A 19,674-nucleotide genomic window follows, 5' to 3' on the forward strand; every position below is an offset into this window, starting at 1 on the left:
AGGATGGATCCTTTCCAGATCAGATCATTTCAAGGGAAACCACTTTTCACAGACAGCAAACTTTTGCCTGGTATTGCTATTTACTGTGGATCCCAAGGCTATTCCATAAATGCTTCTAATTCTAGATGGTAGGCCGCATCCAGCAGAAGGAACAGAAAACAAAGCCAATGAGAACAAGTCAGATCTGTTAACAAGCTGGTTTCCAAACTTCTCACCAATATAACTACCCAAGCAAACACAGAGCCAAACTGGAGAGCAACTTTTCTGAAAACAGTATGCCTCCAGTATCATTGGTAGGGAGCGTGAGCAAGAGGCCTTTGTCGCTTGTGTATTTGACTGAAACTTACTGATGGCAAGAGACGACCTTCTTGTTGTCTCCCTTAATGTCTTCTGGACACCAGGCTTCTTAATCTTTTATGGAAACTCTGTTAATATTGCTCTTTTAGATTTCAGCTGTTTTATAATTTTATCACTGTACTGTAAACAACCCTGGAATTCTTTTTTTAACATAGCTGAGTAGGATATAAATTTACAAAATAAAAATGAAACTGAACGCCCTGTCAGATTTTGAAGCAAACTGGAAGGAACTGATTTCAACTAGGATATCCCGTGATTTAAGTATATAATTCTAGGTTGCTTTATCCCCAAAACGTAAAACACATCAAGAAATTTGGAAACCACTTTGTTACAAAACCAACAGGTACCCATTCGTTTTGCCTTCTCTCCATTCTGCAGTCAGAGGATTTAATAAATGTGTTCTGGAGAACACCAGAGTTCCTTAGAAGCATTTTAAGCAATTCAAGAATATCAAGGACCCTGAATGTTGGCTTGCCTGCCACTACTGATCTTCCTGTGCAACATGAAGCCACAGGAACGCTGGTTATGTTCTAGCCGGGGGTACACCTTTATCTGAATAGGACACTAGTGAGACTCAACAGTTGTGATGTGGAGTGGCTGTGTTCAAACATAATTCTAGACCAAGGTTTAGTGCTATGTGCATGATCTGGAAGCCCAAGTGAAGTTTTAGGCTCACACACTTTCCTCTGCACAGGCAGAGGGATTTCACAAGCATTTAGTTTCAGTTTCACAGACTACTTGCTACGCCATGTGAAACAATGGTGTGGTATATCACAAACTCTAGTCTAGTTTCAAAACAAGCACACTCTAAACTGTGGGTTATGAAACTGTCGAGTTTAAATAATCAGTTTGTGATAAACCACAATCTCTGGATTTGCTTAGAAGTTACAATTCTTGATTTTAAATGACAGCTCACTTCCTCTTGAGCAGATAATAAAGTTTCAAGGGAACTTTCTAAATACTGATATCCTTAGATAACTCTGTTGGTTAACATGACCCCTTCACTATAGGGCCTTGGGTGTCAAGTAAAGACTATCTTTTCACCTCGGCTTTTGAAAATAATTGCTCAGGTCAGGGTTATTATAAAGACCACTGAGGTTTGTATTGTTATTTTAACAAAGCTGCATTGCTGTTCATCAATGTTAACTTAACTCTTTGCTTTTTATGGTTGTAAACCTGAATTTTATTGTTTTAACTTATTTACTTTAAACTGCCCTGGGATTTTAAATTGGTGGCTGGTTTAAAATAATAAATAATATAATGTTGGAAAGGAATTACAGAGTGTTCATTCCATCTACGACTGACTTGGTTCACTCACAAGTCAGCATATTTGTCCATAAAACTGAAGTCCATTCACTGCTTCCTATTATGGAAACGAATGTAGTCATTCACCCAAGAGTGACGAATCAGGAAACTTTAATTTTACTAGGCATCACTGACTGAACTTCCAAGTTACCGTCTTGGATGAAGAAATCAAGGCCTCAATTTCACTTCAGATTCAAATTATGTAAACAGGCCTAAACACAGGTACTTGCCAAGGAAAGAAAACAAGTCCTTGGAAACAAATCATTGCATAGCACATCTCCTTTTGCTAGCAATCTTCTAACCAGCTGGATCACCAAAAGCTATGCAGTGGGTCAACTCAAACATCACAATTATAACATATCGGACCCTTTAAGAAAGATGCTGACATTTTTTCAAGATTTTCTTCACAGGGAAAAGAGCTAGAAACTCAATGGAACTGATTTTCTCACTGGTGCTGCTAAGGTATTTTATTCTTTGAACCGCCCTGGAATCTCTTGATGAAGGGCGGTATATAAATTTAATAAATAGTAAGTGGGTGCCACTGTGGGTTAAACCACAGAGTCTAGGGCTTGCCGATCAGAAGGTGGGCGGTTCGAATCCCCGCGACGGAGTGAGCTCCCGTTGCTTGGTTCCTGCTCCTGCCAACATAGCAGTTCGAAAGCATGAAGTGCAAGTAGATAAATAGGTACCACTCCAGCGGGAAGGTAAACGGCACCTCCGTGCGCTGCTCTGGTTCGCCAGAAGTGGCTTAGTCATGCTGCCACATGTCCCGGAAGCTGTACGCCGGCTCCCTTAGCCAATAAAGCAAGATGAGCGCCGTAACCCCAGAGTCATCCGTGACGGGGCCTAATGATCAGGGGTCTCTTTACCTTTACCTTTAAGTAATAATAATAATGAGGTACCTGAACAAAAAGATTATGGATCCAAACAGAAGTGTAGAGGAAATGGAGCTGCTGGTGGTACTTGATCAGGAGGAACACATACAAGGAGAAAGAGTTCTTACCTAAACATTTGACCTCCCCAACTGCATAAGCAGAGGCTGCTCTGGGTTTGTTGGTAACAAGTGCAAGTTCTCCAAAATACTGTCCTTTTTCACATCGAGCAATCTCCACCTCTTGGTTTGCGTCCTTGCCTGTGACGGTCTGCATTAGAAACATTGACACTTAGAAGTGATTCTTGTTCCCCTTCAAACCCTTCTATGCAGCGACACTACTTGAGTGCCCTGCTGTCAATTCCATGGCTATCAGACTGAAGTAGCACAAGCTACAGAGCCTTTTCTGTGGTGGTGCCCTCACTGTAAAACTCTGCTCTCAAAGAAGGCTGGAAGGCAGCATGGTCTACATACATTTAAAGTTGGCACACACAGTATTTATTTCAGCAGGACTCTGAGGAATGAGGTCGGCCCAGCTAGGACCCATACAATGACAACCGTTTTCTAAAAAATATTATTAAATTGATATTGAAACTATTGATAGATTTCACTGTTAGCTAGAGGATTCTGTACAGTTATGTTTGGAGGAATTAAAGTACAACAGGTTCTCTAAGGGAAAGTGCCACTGTAAGAGGCAATTTCTGGGTGTTCTAGCATACTATTTGCACAGTAGTTCTCTCAGCTATCGCCTATCTACTTACATCAAGGCTGACTTAACAAGAGGCTTTGACCCCTCAAAAGATCTCTGCAGCTGCATAATGTGAACATGGATTTCACTCAAAAGCAATAAGTGCACTGCTGAGAAGGCAAAGCACTAAGGTATTGAAAATTGCATTTTTGTTGACTGCATTCTAATACTGCTCCATTAGGAAACATAATATATTTTGTTGATAGCCAAGGTACATTGTGACTGTCAGCATACGGTATAATTTATATGAAAAACTTTTGGCATGGTGGCCCAAAGCAGATTTAACAGTAGGAGTGGGAGATGGGTTCATGCACACCCTCTCTCCTCCTCTCTGCTGTACAAACACTTCCTCCTTTCTCTTGTCTGTAGATTACAATGCAACAATCTAAGAACACTGAGCTTTTAACAAGAGATGTGCACAAGCCATAAGCTTTGGTCTGGACCCTGTTTCAGTGCTTCAGAAAACAGCCCAATTTAACTCAAGACCTATTTAGCATCTGTGTGATTCAGATCTGAATTTCAAACCAGATTCAGGAAAATCATACCTAATCACTATTTTGAGAAATTAAAAAATGGATTGGATAAAAGTTGCAGGCATATTAGCTGCGCCTGGCAAGATAAAACATCGGTTAATTTCATTGTACGCAGGTTGTACACTGACAACAAAAGTATTATTATTATGCTAATTTCCACACAAATTGATCCAGGAGTTTTTGTGCTGGGTATATATAAGTTGAACACACACACACCATTTTTTAAAAAAAATTACTAAATGAGATTACATTTGCAGGCTTGGTAGCCCCTTCTGAAGGGATAAATACTGCCAAATTTCAGAAGGGTAGCTGTATGTGAACCAGCCCCATGGTTTTCTGTCACTTATAGTATATTATTTCCTTTACAATGCATTTAAATGACCAATTCACATAGGACAATTCCTATGTATTTTTAATACCATTTCAAACGTAACTTTCCTTCTTATACTAAAAGTATTTCTGTAAGGTGAAACTAATTAAGAAAGCTATGTGTAGAAAATGTGCATATAAAAATGTATGTCTCGAATATGTTTTGTGACAAGAGACACATGCATGGATTGTTCACACGTAAGTGTGTATGTCTCATTCCTACACAGAGAACATTGCTGCACAAAAATGACATTCTCTGTAGATTAGCCCTGAACTCTCTCCCTGGTACTGTACATTAACCTTTTCCCATTCAAATGCATATTAACTGCTTTATTTTAAACACATTTTCACAAATCCATTTGTGTGCAAGGTAACACGGAAGCAACAGCAATTTCTCAGTGCATTTCCCCCTATAATATTAAGTCTTGAGAATTCACTAGCAAAGGCAATTCCACAACTGGAAATTATAACCAAACTAACACAGACCGTAAGCAAAGTGAATGCAGAAGAGGGAGAGCAAACCTCTTCTTCCCATGGAAAGAGATTTTTAGGCTTGTTTGTTTGTTTAAAAAACAACAACAATCTAGTCTGTACTTTCTTTAAAGATACATATATAATGTCAAAGGGATTCCTTTTCACAACAGGATAACTTAGATTTTCTTACCAATGTATGTTTCTAACTATGGCAATTCACAGCTTTAAGGCTTTGCAGTGGTCTTGCTCACAGCCTACATGAACTTTCGGCATTCTAAGAAACTGTTAATACCTTCACACAATTGCTTCCCTGCTCCACCCTCCCACCCCAATAGTAACTTTAGAGTAAAATAAGGAGCAGTTCTTATAGCAAGATTCTTGAAAATGATTGCTTTTTACTGGTCGTTTTTCTTGATATTTGAATTTACTAAATTTTAACCAATCAGCACCACAGCGTATTTGGACTCACCTTGCTTTTAATCAAGATCTTTACTTCACCAGATTCTACAATGTAAAAGCTGTCTGCCTTATCACCCTGTGGAGACAAGAAGTTGTTTTCAGATTTGTTTTCGTTTTCTGAAACCCTGTTCAGCCCACTGACTTGGGTGGCGGTGTTGCAACTGCTTTATTGTTTCACTGAATAATTTCAGTTTCATAAGTTCATTAGTAACAACAAGTGGATGCCATGTGCAAATCAAATATTAGACAAGCTTAACGGTTTTGAAGTTGTTAGCTATAATAATAATAATAATAATAATTTATTATTTATACCCTGCCCATCTGGCTGGGTTTCCCCAGCCACTCTTTGTTTACTAAATACACATAAACATACTAAATTATCTCTCTCTGGGGCATTTTCTGATATAAATTTCCCTAAGTTGCATGGGGGGAGGGAATTCCAATTCAAAGTATCACTGGTACAAATACTGGCATCAAATCACAATTGTGCTAAGTTCCGGAGTAAGGTAAAGGTAAAGGGACCCCTGACCATTAGGTCCAGTCATGACCGACTCTGGGGTTGCAGCGCGCATCTCGCTTTATTGGCTGAGGGAGCCAGCGTACAACTTCCGGATCATGTGGCCAGCATGACTAAGCCGCTTCTGGCGAACCAGAGCAGCGCACGGAAACGCCGTTTAACTTCCCGCCAGAGCGGTACCTATTTATCTACTTGCACTTTGACGTTCTTTCGAACTGCTAGGTTGGCAGGAGCAGGGACCGAGCAACGGGAGCTCACCCTGTCGCGGGGATTCGAACCGCCGACCTTCTGATCGGCAAATCCTAGGCTCTGTGGTTTAACCCACAGCACCACCCGCGTCCCTAAGTTCCGGAGTAGTTCTTATAAAATGCAAACAACAGCATAGATGGAAAATAAAAGATCCAGGTTGAATGACAAATAAGTACATCAGCAGAACCATGAAGTGCCACAGCAATACCACAGCACTTTGTTCAAGGAAAGAAGAAAGGTGCACATAAATGGCCACATTGCTTAAAACCCGAACACCAGTCACCTTAAAGGCTTATATTCATTTTACTTTCTGTATGCTGGTTTGGGTAACATAAGTAGGTATGATCAGCTAAAACAGGGAAGAACAGTTCATGCTGATAATGAAGTCAAGCTAAACCTGACATTATGAGACGAGTGTGGTGTGGAAGAACGGTGTCCACATACCTGAGCAATAATACGTTCCCCATCTTGAAACGTTTTCTCCCCTATTACATCAACAATTTTCATTCGCTCTGAAGGCTGGAACAGAAAGAGAAAATGAATTCCACCTCCCATAATCCTTCCTCCGGCATAACCTAACCAAATGCTGTAACAAGGTGACCAAAGTGTCCATATGTGGATATGTTAAACCCTTCCCACAGTATTATTTGCATAGCTTTGTCCAAAACAGCATTGCAGTTTATGGCCAATAGGCTGTTCACCCATTCACTGTTTTTGTCACCCATGCTTGCTCTCGACCCTACTTCTTCCACTGCTTCCCTTAGTTCTGACAGCTCAAAGGAAATCTGCTTCTCCATCCCTCCCCACATCATGAAACTGGACACAGCAATTGATGCCTGTTGTTGCTTCTAGTATACCTGGAAGCCAAAGAGAAACAGCAGTGACAACCACAAAAGCGCCATGTAGAGCTCTTTTGCCTTCATTTTAAATTAGTAACTAGAAAGGCAATAGGGAGAACCACGCATGCAGCTCTTGGTGACAGCATTTCGCAAGCTGCCAGTTAGCTCAAGTCATCATTCTGAAGGTTCCATTAGCATTTTCCCATTAGAACCCCTTTAATAGTGGGAACAGAGCCACACAAAGCCTCGATAGCTCGGCATAGTTTGTCCTGCATAATTTGTCCTTTCCTCACCTTGGGACAATTTGCCAGACGAGTAGCAAGGCTGGCTGAAATAGTTAATGTAGAAATAACAGCACAGTTCTAAAGGAGTTGCTGTTACAAGTCCTAGCCAAGCCTGGCAGGCTCAGCGACCCACCGAATATTTACAATGCTGAAAAGTTAAGTATAGCAGTGCCCCTAAATCAATTTTAATCATTCTTTATGGGTCACCTCCAACAAAATACTTTACCTCCAGTGACTTAAGGATGGGCACTGACTCAATGAATAGTTCATACGTCTTCCTTTTCCTTGCATTGTTTTTCACGATAATTCTTCTGAATGTCACTCGATCCTTTAAGAAGCAGCATTAAAGTGTAGGTTATTTACCCTGACAACTTCTATCTGAATTAGTCAAACAAGGACCTATGTCAACTGAAACAAGGAACTCATTCCTGTAAAGTTATAATTACGTTTCAATTCTTTGTAAGAAGGGTCACATTTTTTTGCTAGTCAGGGCTCTGGTACTAGCTTTTGAAATGTCCACACAGTAATGTTAATACTGGAGAGGAAACAGGAAGAGAGGGGGAAGTGGCTCTTTCCTAACCTGGTTTCTCTACATGCACTTTGACTGATGCAGAGAGGATACATTCAAAAACTGCTTGCTGAAAATGAGCAAACATTTATTTAGCTCAGCTCACAAGGACCCATTAGCTGCATACCAAATATGGAATTAAAATGTCCACATGAAATTTGCCAACCTTTCTGCAAATACACATAAGGCAGTTCACAGTTTAAGATGGCAGCTTGTCATTTGATAAAAGCAATACATTAAGGGAAAGGGATAGAAAAGGAAGAGGAAATTAAATTCAGGCCCAATGTCCACTGCACAGGAGTATGCTGGGAGGAGAAAAGCCAAGTGGCAAGTTATCTCAGCCACAATAATGGAGGGAGCATCACCATCTCAGATGCAGCTAGGTGGGATGGATGATGGAGACAATTTGGGGTGGGCGGAGTAAATATATATTAAGCGTAAAAATCAAACAAATGAGAAACCTGCACCACGTTTATTATCTCTGCCTTAACGCCATACTGTTATTCTTTTAACATTTTTTAACATTTTATGTACACCACTTAGAAATTCTCAATATTAAGCAATATATAAAACCCTGAAATACATAAACTCCTGAAAAGACCAGCTCAAACTTGCTTTCCTAGTTACTGATAATTACATTAAGAAAATGCACTCAAATATCATGGAACTGCAGCCCTGGAAATAAAACATAAAGGGAAATTATTCTGAAAACAGCCAATCTCTGAAACAAAAACAACTGCTTGGATAAAGAAAAGAGTGTCTTAATATGTTTGGAAAGGAAGAATTCGTTTGCAGCTGGATATATAGCTATGTTATCTTTCCAGAAACAGTAAACTGTACACTGGGGCAAGAGAAGACAGAATCTGTAATGGCTGTGCAATAACTACAGAAAACAGTAATTCAGTTTCCCATTTTTGTCAGCTCAGGCTTGCAATGCCGCTCATGTTTAATTTCTCTAGTGTATGGCAGTGGTGGGGAGAGCCTGTCATTCAAGAATGCCCCCAGGGCCTAATAAGCAGCTGTGAGACAAAGTAAGGTAATTGAGAAAGCTGCTCCAACATGATGGCAGCATTTCGAGAAAGGAAAGAGGCATGGGAGAGAGAATCTCTGGGAAGCGGAAAGCAATGCAGATATTCAAGGAGAAACCTAGTTTATGTCCAAGAAACAAACATGTCGAGGGCATGGGCAGTGAAGCTGTTTTCATTTCTCTTCAACATTTTGGACACTCGTTTTTAAAAGGGATTCACAAGTAACATCATGCATCTGATAAGGTATCTGGAATAAAATGCTACCTTTTGTTTTGCCCTCCTCTAATCAATAAACTCACATAGTACAACATATCTGGTATCAATTACTTAGATCGTCATTTCCAACTAACAGAAGGGAAAGTGGCGGCAAATGACCAAGCCCACAATGGAGGACGCACCTGCTTAGTGGTGTACAGAGTTTGATCAAAGCCATCCCTATCAGGCGGACTTAATACTAGTTGCCATGAACCTTGGTAGATACAGCGTACATACACATAATCCATGACACTTCAAAGGGTTCTATGACGTCAGAGCAACCAAGGCAAATCATTGAGGGCAACTATGAAGTGATCCCAGATTAGCAAGCTGCAGATTAGTGCTAGAAGGGAAGTTCCTCATTTTGTAAGTGTATCCCAGAAAAAGCAGCAATGCTCTCAGGCAGCTTTGGGAACCGCACTTCAGGAGCTCTTTGCACTCCCCTCTTGGGGAGAAGAGAATCTATGAAGGCATTTTCCAACTCCATATGTAGGTATACCAAAGCCGATGTGCAAGAGAGGCAGTTGTTCACTGGAACCAAATAACTGGTATATTTAATACTAGCAGGGATCTAAATAATTGCATTTCTAGTTTGACATGCCAAGGGAACTCTGGCTTTCGTTTCTTGAACAGCAGTCCCTGGTGCTGCATGGCAAATAACTTTGGGAAATGAGGCTTTCAAAAGCGGCTTGCAATATGACATGGGTAAGTGTGAGCATAAAAAATAAAAACATTTTCCACTAGGCATGGAACCAAGACTACCAAATACTCCCTTAAGCAATATCAGCCATCTTGTTTTTTACATGCTGCCTTAGGTAATTTTCGTTGGAAAGGCAAATGAGCTCAGTGAGATGAAATTAAATGAATTAGCCAGCAGTCAGTACTGTCAGTTCCCAGTCCACTTTATGTGGTAAAGAAAAGGACTGGTGTTTAGAAAACAGTCCACCAAGAACGTAAAAGCTCTTACAAGGAAGTGACTATCTGGTACAGTGAGCCTTTCGTACAGAAAGCGAGTTCTCATAAATGAATTCTGTGATGCGACAGCTTAACTGCTAAATGGCAAAGGCTACAATAGGTCTAATATACACAATTTTGAAAATAATAGCAAGCCCTGCCAAAACCAGGAATAGCATATAACCATTGGAGGGGGACAACATCTGATAAACATAATGCCTATAATAGTACAACAAACAAAATGTGAGTATTTTCCCACCCCGCCCCAAATAAACTTACCAATCCCCAAAGGGATCCTTCTGTTGTGGCAACAATTGTCGCTGCTCTAGGAGTGTTGTACATCAACGCCAGTTCCCCAAAACTGCCATGATTATCGTAGCGGCCAACACAGCGAGTTTGGCCATCTCGTGTTACAAAAATATCATACAATCCCCTAGAATGATGGGAAAACAAACACCATGGGCATTAGACCAAATATAACACTGCTAAAAAAACTCAACTTTGGCAAGAACACAAGGAATCAAATAAGATGGTTTCCGAATCTCTCCTCTGTGGTTTGGAGAGAATATACCCTGCCAACATGTATCCTGATCTGCCCTCAAAATAACTTGGCTATTTCCTTTTCACTGTGTTAGGTCTTTATTTGGAATTCCTCTTCTCTTGCAAGTGCTATATATATATATTTCTAATTTGCAAAATATTGTATATTTTTTATTTACTGCTCTCAGAATAATATTTTGAAGTAGGTCATTATTATTTCTGTTTTACAGATGAGGAAATTTAAGCAAATAAAAAAATTACTTGCTCAGAAGGCACACACTAAGTGAACAGTTGAGATGGGATAGTGATATGTGCCTTAGAAGGAATATGTTAACATATTGCAGTGTCTATCAGTGATGTAGAGACTTTATTTTTTCATGAAAATACTTCTGTTTCATAAACTCTAAGTATGAATGCCAACTGCAAATGGCAGTTTCAAAGCTTTTAGTTTTTTAAAATAAAATAGATATGCAAAATTAGATCACAATCTATGCTACTAGAGAAATTTCTGATGCAAACTGAAAACTACCCTAAGCAAATTACCCTGTACTCAAATGACTGCAGTCATCCATGAGACTTAATTTTGACCCCTAATGGTTAAATTTTCCAGTTACTTAATCATTCAAAATACAGTGGTGCCCCGCAAGACGAATGCATCGCAAGACGGAAAACCCGCTAGACGAAAGGGTTTTCCGTTTTTGAGCTGCTTCGCAAGACGATTTTCCCTATGGGCTTGCTTTGCAAGACGAAAACGTCTTGCGAGTGTTCCGGTTTTTTTCCGCTCCCCCCCCCTTTTTCTAAGCCGCTAAGCCTTTAATAGCGTTTTAGCCGCTAATCCGCTAAGCCTTTAATAGCCGCTAAGCCTTTAATAGCCGCTAAACCGCTAATAGCGCTAATCCGCTAAGCCGCTAATAGGGTTGCTTCGCAAGACGAAAAAACCGCTAGACGAAGAGACTTGCGGAACGGATTAATTTCGTCTTGCGAGGCACCACTGTACTACTAATTATGATAAGGTGTTCTCTTTATCTCAAGTGCCAGTCTAGTCAACCTCTGTATGTACCATTTGAAAAAACCTGCACTGGGAGCCAATTATTTATATCACACTATCACTCCAACTGCCAGGTTTACACACACACACACACACACACACACACACAGTTACAATGTCTTGAGATATACTGAAGAACATTTTGTAATCTGACAACCTTAAATCTGACCTGTTCCCCAAGGTACCATGCTATCCTAATAAAATACACTAGCACAGAAAGGATTATGATCTATCACTACAAAAAGAGCAATGTTACTACTGAGCCCCAGAGGATTTTGTGTCTTCAAAGGGTTTGGGGCTTAAATGAGCATGAAGTTGTCAGAGTTTATTTATTAACTAAAACTTTATTTTAGAACAGCAGTGTTCTAAACTTGAGTTGAAGCCATGTTGCAACTTCCAAGACACCTACAACAGTTTTATAGCTGGTCTAGTTCAGTGCGGCTGCTACTGGATAATACAGAGCTTAGCGTGCAACTCTCACAACTCCAAGTTAGGATTGTTGATTTCTATGTATAGAATAGAGGGAAGAAAGCATGCTATCCAACTAAGTTCAACTTGGAGTAGACACACTGAAATTAATATCTGTGCATGACTAATGTTGGATACAACCTTGATACTACAATATTGCCTTATGCTAATTGCTGAAGCTTTAATGCTAAAGACACTAATATTTTGGGAGAGCTCTACTTTAAAAGGCACTCACCCTATTGCATAAGTGACAAGCTAAACAGTCCTGACAAATACCAACTAGTAACATTTTGCACACAATTTTTATTCCATGAGAGTATGAGCATGCAACGTTTTCCCTTCATAACAAAGTTAAATTTTCACACATTTTCAGCAAAATGCAAGAAAAGGAAACACGTGAAAGTTGTCATCACTGGAGAACAATACATAAATTGGCTCTTGACCAAACACGTCTTAAATATATCACTGATTACATTTGTACATCATGCTCAACCATAATTTAGCAAGGCATGCAAACCTAGAGGTTACCAGAGCAGAGACAATAGTAGTTAGGCTATCCCTGTCCAGATAGGAGTGCAGCTGGGCCACCATCTGAAGTTGATGGAAGGCGCTCCAAGCCACTGAGGCCACCTGAGCCTCAAGCAACAGCTTATTTAATTAAAACTAACCATAGTTAATTAAGTTACAGATAGATAGCCGTGTTGGTCTGCCATAGTCAAAATAAAAAAATTCCTTCCAGTAGCATAAAGACCAACTAAGTTAGTTCTTGGTATGAGCTTTCGTGTGCATGCACACTTCTTCAGACACACTGAAACAGAAGTTGCCAGATCCTTCTATATAGTGAGAAGGTGGGGAGGGGTATTACTCAGAAGGGTGGTGGGAATGGGTGATTGGCAGATAGCTGAGATGAGCCTGTTGACGACTCTTAACGACTGCAATAGGTCTTACAGGAAAAGGCAAGGGGTGAGAAGGTGAAAAATGGCTTAGTCATGTAAGGACATTCTATACAAGATCTCAAAGTAGCTGTTTTGCTACAAAGGAATTTCAGAAATAGACTGGAAAGAGAAGCTGCTGAATTGCAACTCATTACCAAACTTAAAACCATGGAGAGACCTGGTTTGAACAAAGACATTGGATTCTTATCTCATTATACATGACTAAGCCATTTCTCACCTTCTCACCCCTTGCCTTTTCCTGTAAGACCTATTACAGTCGTTAAGAGTCGTCAACAGGCTCATCTCAGCTATCTGCCAATCACCCATTCCCACCACCCTTCTGAGTAATACCCCTCCCCACCTTCTCACTATATAGAAGGATCTGGCAACTTCTGTTTCAGTGTATCTGAAGAAGTGTGCATGCACACGAAAGCTCATACCAAGAACTAACTTAGTTGGTCTTTAAGGTGCTACTGGAAGAAATTTTTTTATATTGACCATAGTTAATTAAGGTTAGCCACAGTTTCAGTTCCAGATGACTGGCAAGCTCTGAATAATCAAACATTGAAGCAAAAGCTTCTGAGCTCCTCCTTCTGGTCATGCAAGGGGAAGAAACCCAAGGCTCACTGTGACTTCTTTCCACTTGTGCGTGTTGCACTGAACTATGGCATAGTGTGGCATGCATAGACACTGTGTACTTATGATACAAAAAGCGAATCTCTATGTGGAACAAATTCTAAAACCCAGTGGCATGTGAACTAGCCAAGCAGTATTTGAGATTGATGGGACATACTAAAGTACAAGTTAATATCATTCCAGTTTATTCAATCCAGTTACAGTCATACCTCGGGTTAAAGTTGCTTCAGGTTGAACATTTTTGGGTTGCGCTCCATGGTGACCCAGAAGTAACGGAATGCATTACTTATAGGTTTCACCGCTCACGCATGCGCAGACGCTCAACATGACATCACGCGTGTGCACAGAAGCGGCGAGTCGCGACCCGCGCAGACGCGGGTTGCGGCAAACGGGGCTCCGAAATGGATCCCGTTCGCATCCAGACGTACCAGTGTACTAGAACTCATTTTTTCAAAACTACCATATTTTTCTGTGTATGACTGTTTTTTTGCTTTAAAAAATTAGTCAAAAATTGGGGATCGTTTTATACACTGATGAAGAAAGGACAGGGGTTCAGGCTCTGGCGTGGGCGACCTGGGCTTGCGCTCTGAACTTCTTAATCTGGGCTTCAAAAAAATAGGGGTCATCTTATACATGGGGGAATCTTATACACAGAAAAATACGGTACATTTTTATCTGCAAAACTCCAAAGAGGTACATCTTCAAAGTTGTTTCAAATATCTTATTCAATCTTTCAAATATCTTATTAAATAGTTGTTCTATCTATGTGAGATTCTTATGTGCTCTTTTTAGATTTCAGATCCTCCCTTTTAACATTTTAAACTTTAAACTTTTAGCTTTTAAACATTTTATTGTATCTTTGATTTGTGCTGTAATACACTTGGAGATTCATTTGAAGAGTTATATATATATTCCTATAGAAATGAATAAATAGATAATGCATATACAAGTCCCTGTTAAAAATCTTGTGCCATCTTAAGACTGTAGCTGAGCTGAGCTCTTAAGAGACTTTATTCCTACAGCCATTTATCCACTGGTTCATCAGTCTTATTATCATCCTCGTTCCACAGGAAACCATAAATGTTCATATTTCACTATTATCTGTAGAAGAATTAAGTAGGTGTTCATCAGTAAAACTGTCAGGATAATAATATTTAAGAGGGAACATTACATGACAGTTTTAGACACTTCAAAAATGATATAAACATATTTCATGACTAACGCACAAGCTTCACAAAAAGACCATTCTTCTTACTTGGAGATAATGTCAACATAGTTAAAGAGATAATGTACAAAATCAACTTAAGAGTTACTATAGCTCTGACAAGACAACTGCCCCAAAGCTTCAATGAAGAATCAGGCTATGCACAATTAAAGTTGCTGGTGTTTTACAGTAGAAGCATTATAAATCCTATGAGTATTGTTGATGGTTAGCTAATGTAATGTGCATTTTGTACACCTACACTCAAAGGGATCTTTTGACTGCATCTGCCATTGACAATTAATGAATGAGCCATAAAATGAAGGGGGAAGTATCATCTAGGTATCATGTGTGCTTTCAACCATATCATGTTTGTAGAACCCTCTTCGCCAGTATGCATCCTGCTTAGAAAATTCCATTTCCTAGCAAGGCACTCCTAGGTACTAAATTACATTTCAGAATACCATTTTCTACTCAGATAAAAAACCAAGTCCTAAACCCATGATAAAGCAATGCTTTAGCATCTTACCGTTCAATTACATAAAAGTTGTCTCCATCATCTCCTTGGTCGATTACATGATCCTGAGGTTGAACTTTCATTTCAAACATGGCATCAAGAACCTGTGATAGTTGCTCCTGAAAGGACAATAACGCTTGGGTGAATACATTGGCTTATTTTTATGCCCCAAATCCTCCTGTTTGTGCCTACCATGTGCCTCACATGTTCCATGTGAGGAGAAAGGTCAAGTAGCCATTGTAAATAATGGCTTCTTGGAAAAATTCAAGCTTATTTGCACTTTCCAACATGGCAACTATCTCCATGAAGGGAAAATCTATCTCATGAAGCAATCCAACTATTTAACTCTGAAAGCAGACATTTATTTTAACATTTGCCGTGGGAATCAAGCAAGCAAGCAACCAACCAACCAACTAACTCGAGGCACTTGTACTAATGCAGTTCTTATATATAAGTACATGTGGTGACCATTTTGCACGTGACCACCACAGGTCCCTTTGGACCCAGAAGAGGGCAGCACAGGGGCAGAGGGGGCAGAACAGGCTTATGTGTGCTCTGCTAACATGTGTGAAGGCCAAGAACAGAGCCTGTTGCCGCCTGTATTTTCACTCACTTTGTAGCAACACGCACGTGAGGAAAAGAAGTGAAATAATCAAAGCACCTGCACACTAAATACTTTATTATTAAATGGGAGTAAGTCTTAACAGACAAAGCCAGAAAATGCTCTGTTACAAAAACCTGCTTCAAACATTATACAGTGGTACCTCAGGTTACATACGCTTCAGGTTACAGACTCTGCTAACCCAGAAATAATGCTTCAGGTTAAGAACTTTGCGTCAGGATGAGAACAGAAATTGTGCTCTGGTGGTGCGGCAGCAGGAGGCCCCATTAGCTAAAGTGGTGCTTCAGGTTAAGTACAGTTTCAGGTTAAGTACGGACCTCCGGAACAAATTAAGTACTTAACCTGAGGTACCACTGTAGTGTAAATAGCACACAGAAAAGAATGAGAGTCTAGATGGTGGGCTTCATTAACACAGAGTACTTTTTATCACAGCTTGTATCTGTATTGATTCTGAAATTGTTTTAACTGGGTTGTATCCAACTAAATCATTGTACATGTAGGACTATTTTTGTGACTGCAATGAAACTCCCCCCCCCCCAAAAAAGAACTGCTTTGGGAGCTCCTGAAGCCAATTTGCAGGTGGCTTGGGGGTTGCACAGGGAGCAGAGAGGGAGGAGAAATTCTAGTGCACTCATGGTAGACATTTAGTTGGCTAGAACCCATTGTTTTTATATATTGTTTTAATTGTTGATGTTTTTACAGTTGAATCACTTTAAGATAGGAAGCAATTCATAAATTGAAATAAATAATTTCTACACATTTTAATCAGCTCTGAGTAGCAAGATAGAAGTGGGATTGAGGACATTACTGAAAGGATTTTTGATTCAGAGGACGGGATTCCCTTAACTGAAAAAAGGCCCCAGAGCAATATAACTTTCATTTAGTAGCTGTTATCTGGAAGTACAATATTGTGCATTACAAAATGAAATGGCACTTGCCAAACAATTACAAAAATAGTTAAGTAAAAAAAAATCTCTATGAAAAATCAGGTTAAAATCAATGCAATTACCATATTATTTCTATCAGACATGAAACAGTTGTAAGAAACTATATTTTCAACCCATAATTTTATTTAGTTCATGTGAGAAACATAATCATCCATTCGCAACTTGCAAAAATGTTTAACTGTACAGAATTAAAATACTGTGATGACACTGAGACCAATTTTATATTACATTTTATGTTCTCGAAGTTGTCATCTTAATCATCAAATAGGACACAAATATTTCTTATCATTAACATGCAGAAGCAAATCTGTTTATGTCCTAATGCAACCTTCAACTTTGAATGATGCTTGCTAGGCAGTGAGCCTGCAAATACATCCTTTATTATCTTAGTGTTGACCAGCCTACTTAATAACACATATTTTCCTTTCTTCTATAGCAAGTGCTGTTTAGTGACTAAGAACCACTTTTCAGCCTGAAGGCCGCGCAAGCATTTCACTGTTACACATACACCTGTCTATACTATCAGTTACTAAAATTTTGTTTGATACTGACACATATGAACTCAGTTCTCAGTTGTAGCTTGTTTGCAGTATTACTGCTTTTTGAATGATTAAAGCTGAAAGTGCTACAGTAAACATTTTGAAATCACAAGGGATTATCTCAAAGCCGCCGAAGAACCGCAAAACAAACTCTGGACCACCTTCAGTGCAAAGAGGGGGTGAGATTTGAAAGGTTTCAAACTACAGCAGTTTGGGGAGCTGACATTCAGACAAAAGGTTGTTCCTCCCTGTTCAAATCCTATCAAAGGACGTTCTAGGGCTTTCATCATACCAGGATTCCCGGTGCATGCAGCGTTTCTGAATTATCATTAAAAGGATGCAGATAGTAGCTAAGCAACCTATTAACAAAGCAAAGAAAACCTAGAGAAATAAAGGTTTCAAAAGGTTTTACAGCGCCTCTATAATCATACTTTCTAATAGCTGGCAAACAGATGGGGCAAATCAAGCTGAGTCACAGGATGGAATGAATATCTCAAGGGCTTCCATAGGTTTGCACAAGAGGAACTCCTCTACTTCTGATTCACCACTCCATTCATCACCATCACCACCATCATCCTCTGGCAGATGATCAGAGTCAAGGTCTTCAGGGGAAGCAAAGTGTCTGGGCAGGCACTGTGTTCCCCTATCCTGAAGTGCAGGGGCAGCAGAAACCCTGGGTTGGGAGTGAGGAGCCCTGTGTGAAGGTCACGTTCTAGGCCAGGGGTAGGCAACCTAAGGCCCAGGGGCCGGATGTGGCCCAATCGCCTTCTCAATCCGGCCCATGGATGGTCTGGGAATCCACATGTTTTTACATGAGTAGAATGTATGCTTTTATTTAAAATGCATCTCTGGGTTATTGGGGGGCATAGGAATTCATTCATCCCCCCCCCAAAAAAAAAAACCTTGACACAGAGAGGTTTCCAGGGAATAAGGAAATTCCTCTAAGTTCAGCTGAGGACGAGCTTCCCTGTTAAGTGATCTAACTGGTGAACTGCATGCTCTCCTTCAACAGGAATAAATTGTGTCGCCCTCCTCTCTTTGCCTTGTGAGTGCTCCTAAACCAAAGCAGAGGTACAGTCACGCCCCTAATAATTGCAGAAGGACCTGATCTGCCGCCCCCCCCAAGAGGGAGAAGGAGAGGCTGGCAAACCAGGAAGATCTGCCATAACTGAGCTGAAAGTGGTAAATACTGCTACTGGGTGGCAGCTAGAGCTAAAACTTGAGTAGAAGCAGAGTTAGCTGTAATCATGTCTAGTTCCTTTACAGGCTGCAATTTTGCTGCTGCAATTTGCTCCTCGCAGGAACGTGTGGATTTCTTCTGTGTCTTAATCATTGTTAGCAAAAAATGCAAAGAAACTGGCTAGCCCCCCACTGAGCTAAGGTCTAGTGGTTTGAAAAGCCTTAACTGTACTGAGCTGGAAGCAGGAAGGAGGTTAACTAAAAGCAGCAAAATGCAATAAAGAGTCTGAAGAGATTGTAGATAAGGAAACTAACAACTGAATTGGCCTTAAAAAATGAGTGGGAAAACACCAGAGCGCTGGATGGAGCGCTGAGAAGAACCAACAATGAGGCTAAACAGAGAAATTCAACAAGAGGTAGAAGAAACAAGGAAAGAGCCAGCCTGAAAGAAGTTTCAGGAAGAAAGAACCGCTTTCTACGACGCAAAATAAAAAACCAAAGGAGGAAGTTGCGGGGAGGAGCTAAGACAGCAACTTCCTGTTTGAATTCTTTATTTTTATAAGCTTGCACTGTTACCTATTGACCACCAGGCCAATAGGTACCTAAATCTCAATCTAGCCACAGCTTTTGTGGGATTCTCCAGAGTACACATCCATACTCTCAGCTAACTAGTGGAACTGCTCAATTATGTAGGGCTGTCATACGTCTGGAATTTCCCGGACATACCTGGAATACTGCAGTCGAAAGCAGTGTCTGGGCGGAAATCAGCTAAATGTCTGAACATATGGTAATCGCTGTCAGCAGTGTCGTTTTTTCCCAATATTCCTCAAAAATCGCTCTAAAACATCCAATTTCTTAGCTGTTTTGCAAAAAAAGCTCAGTAATATGGCACTCCTAAATTATGGAACAGCTTGGGTAGGTGCTACCAGGTTTGTTCCAACCACCAGTACACTTGGTTTGGTTTCTGACTTCCATGATTAAGACTTGCAAAGACACATCAGCCTGAACATTTTCAACAGGTGAAGGAGTGTGCCCCAGGCAATACTATTTCTTGTTCCTTCTCGCAGCAAAACTACCACTCAGGCATTCTGCTGCTCAGGAAGGGAGAGGAAATCTGACAGCACCATAAATGCAGCCTCTGGTGAGAGCTAACTTGTCTCCCTTCGCTCAGCCTCACTTCTGCAAACACCTGGCTATGAATTCCCCTTGCTGGAATTTAATGAATAAAGAGC

General features: G+C 40.3%; 1 protein-coding gene across 1 annotated transcript in view; it reads right to left on the minus strand.

Moving 5' to 3' along the window:
• PRKAR2A (protein kinase cAMP-dependent type II regulatory subunit alpha) overlaps positions 1-19,674 on the minus strand; it is a 91,120-nt gene that overhangs the window by 4,711 nt on the left and 66,735 nt on the right. The window contains exons 5-10 of the mRNA XM_083493014.1: positions 15,168-15,274; positions 10,090-10,243; positions 7,232-7,333; positions 6,327-6,401; positions 5,127-5,192; positions 2,666-2,804 (exon numbers count right to left, since the gene is read on the minus strand). Coding sequence (XP_083349140.1) covers positions 2,666-2,804; positions 5,127-5,192; positions 6,327-6,401; positions 7,232-7,333; positions 10,090-10,243; positions 15,168-15,274 — 643 coding nt within the window. The remainder of the gene's footprint in view (positions 1-2,665; positions 2,805-5,126; positions 5,193-6,326; positions 6,402-7,231; positions 7,334-10,089; positions 10,244-15,167; positions 15,275-19,674) is intronic.

This window comes from Podarcis liolepis (genome assembly GCF_965112155.1).
Source record: "Podarcis liolepis genome assembly, chromosome: 2".
NCBI lineage: Eukaryota > Metazoa > Chordata > Lepidosauria > Squamata > Lacertidae > Podarcis > Podarcis liolepis.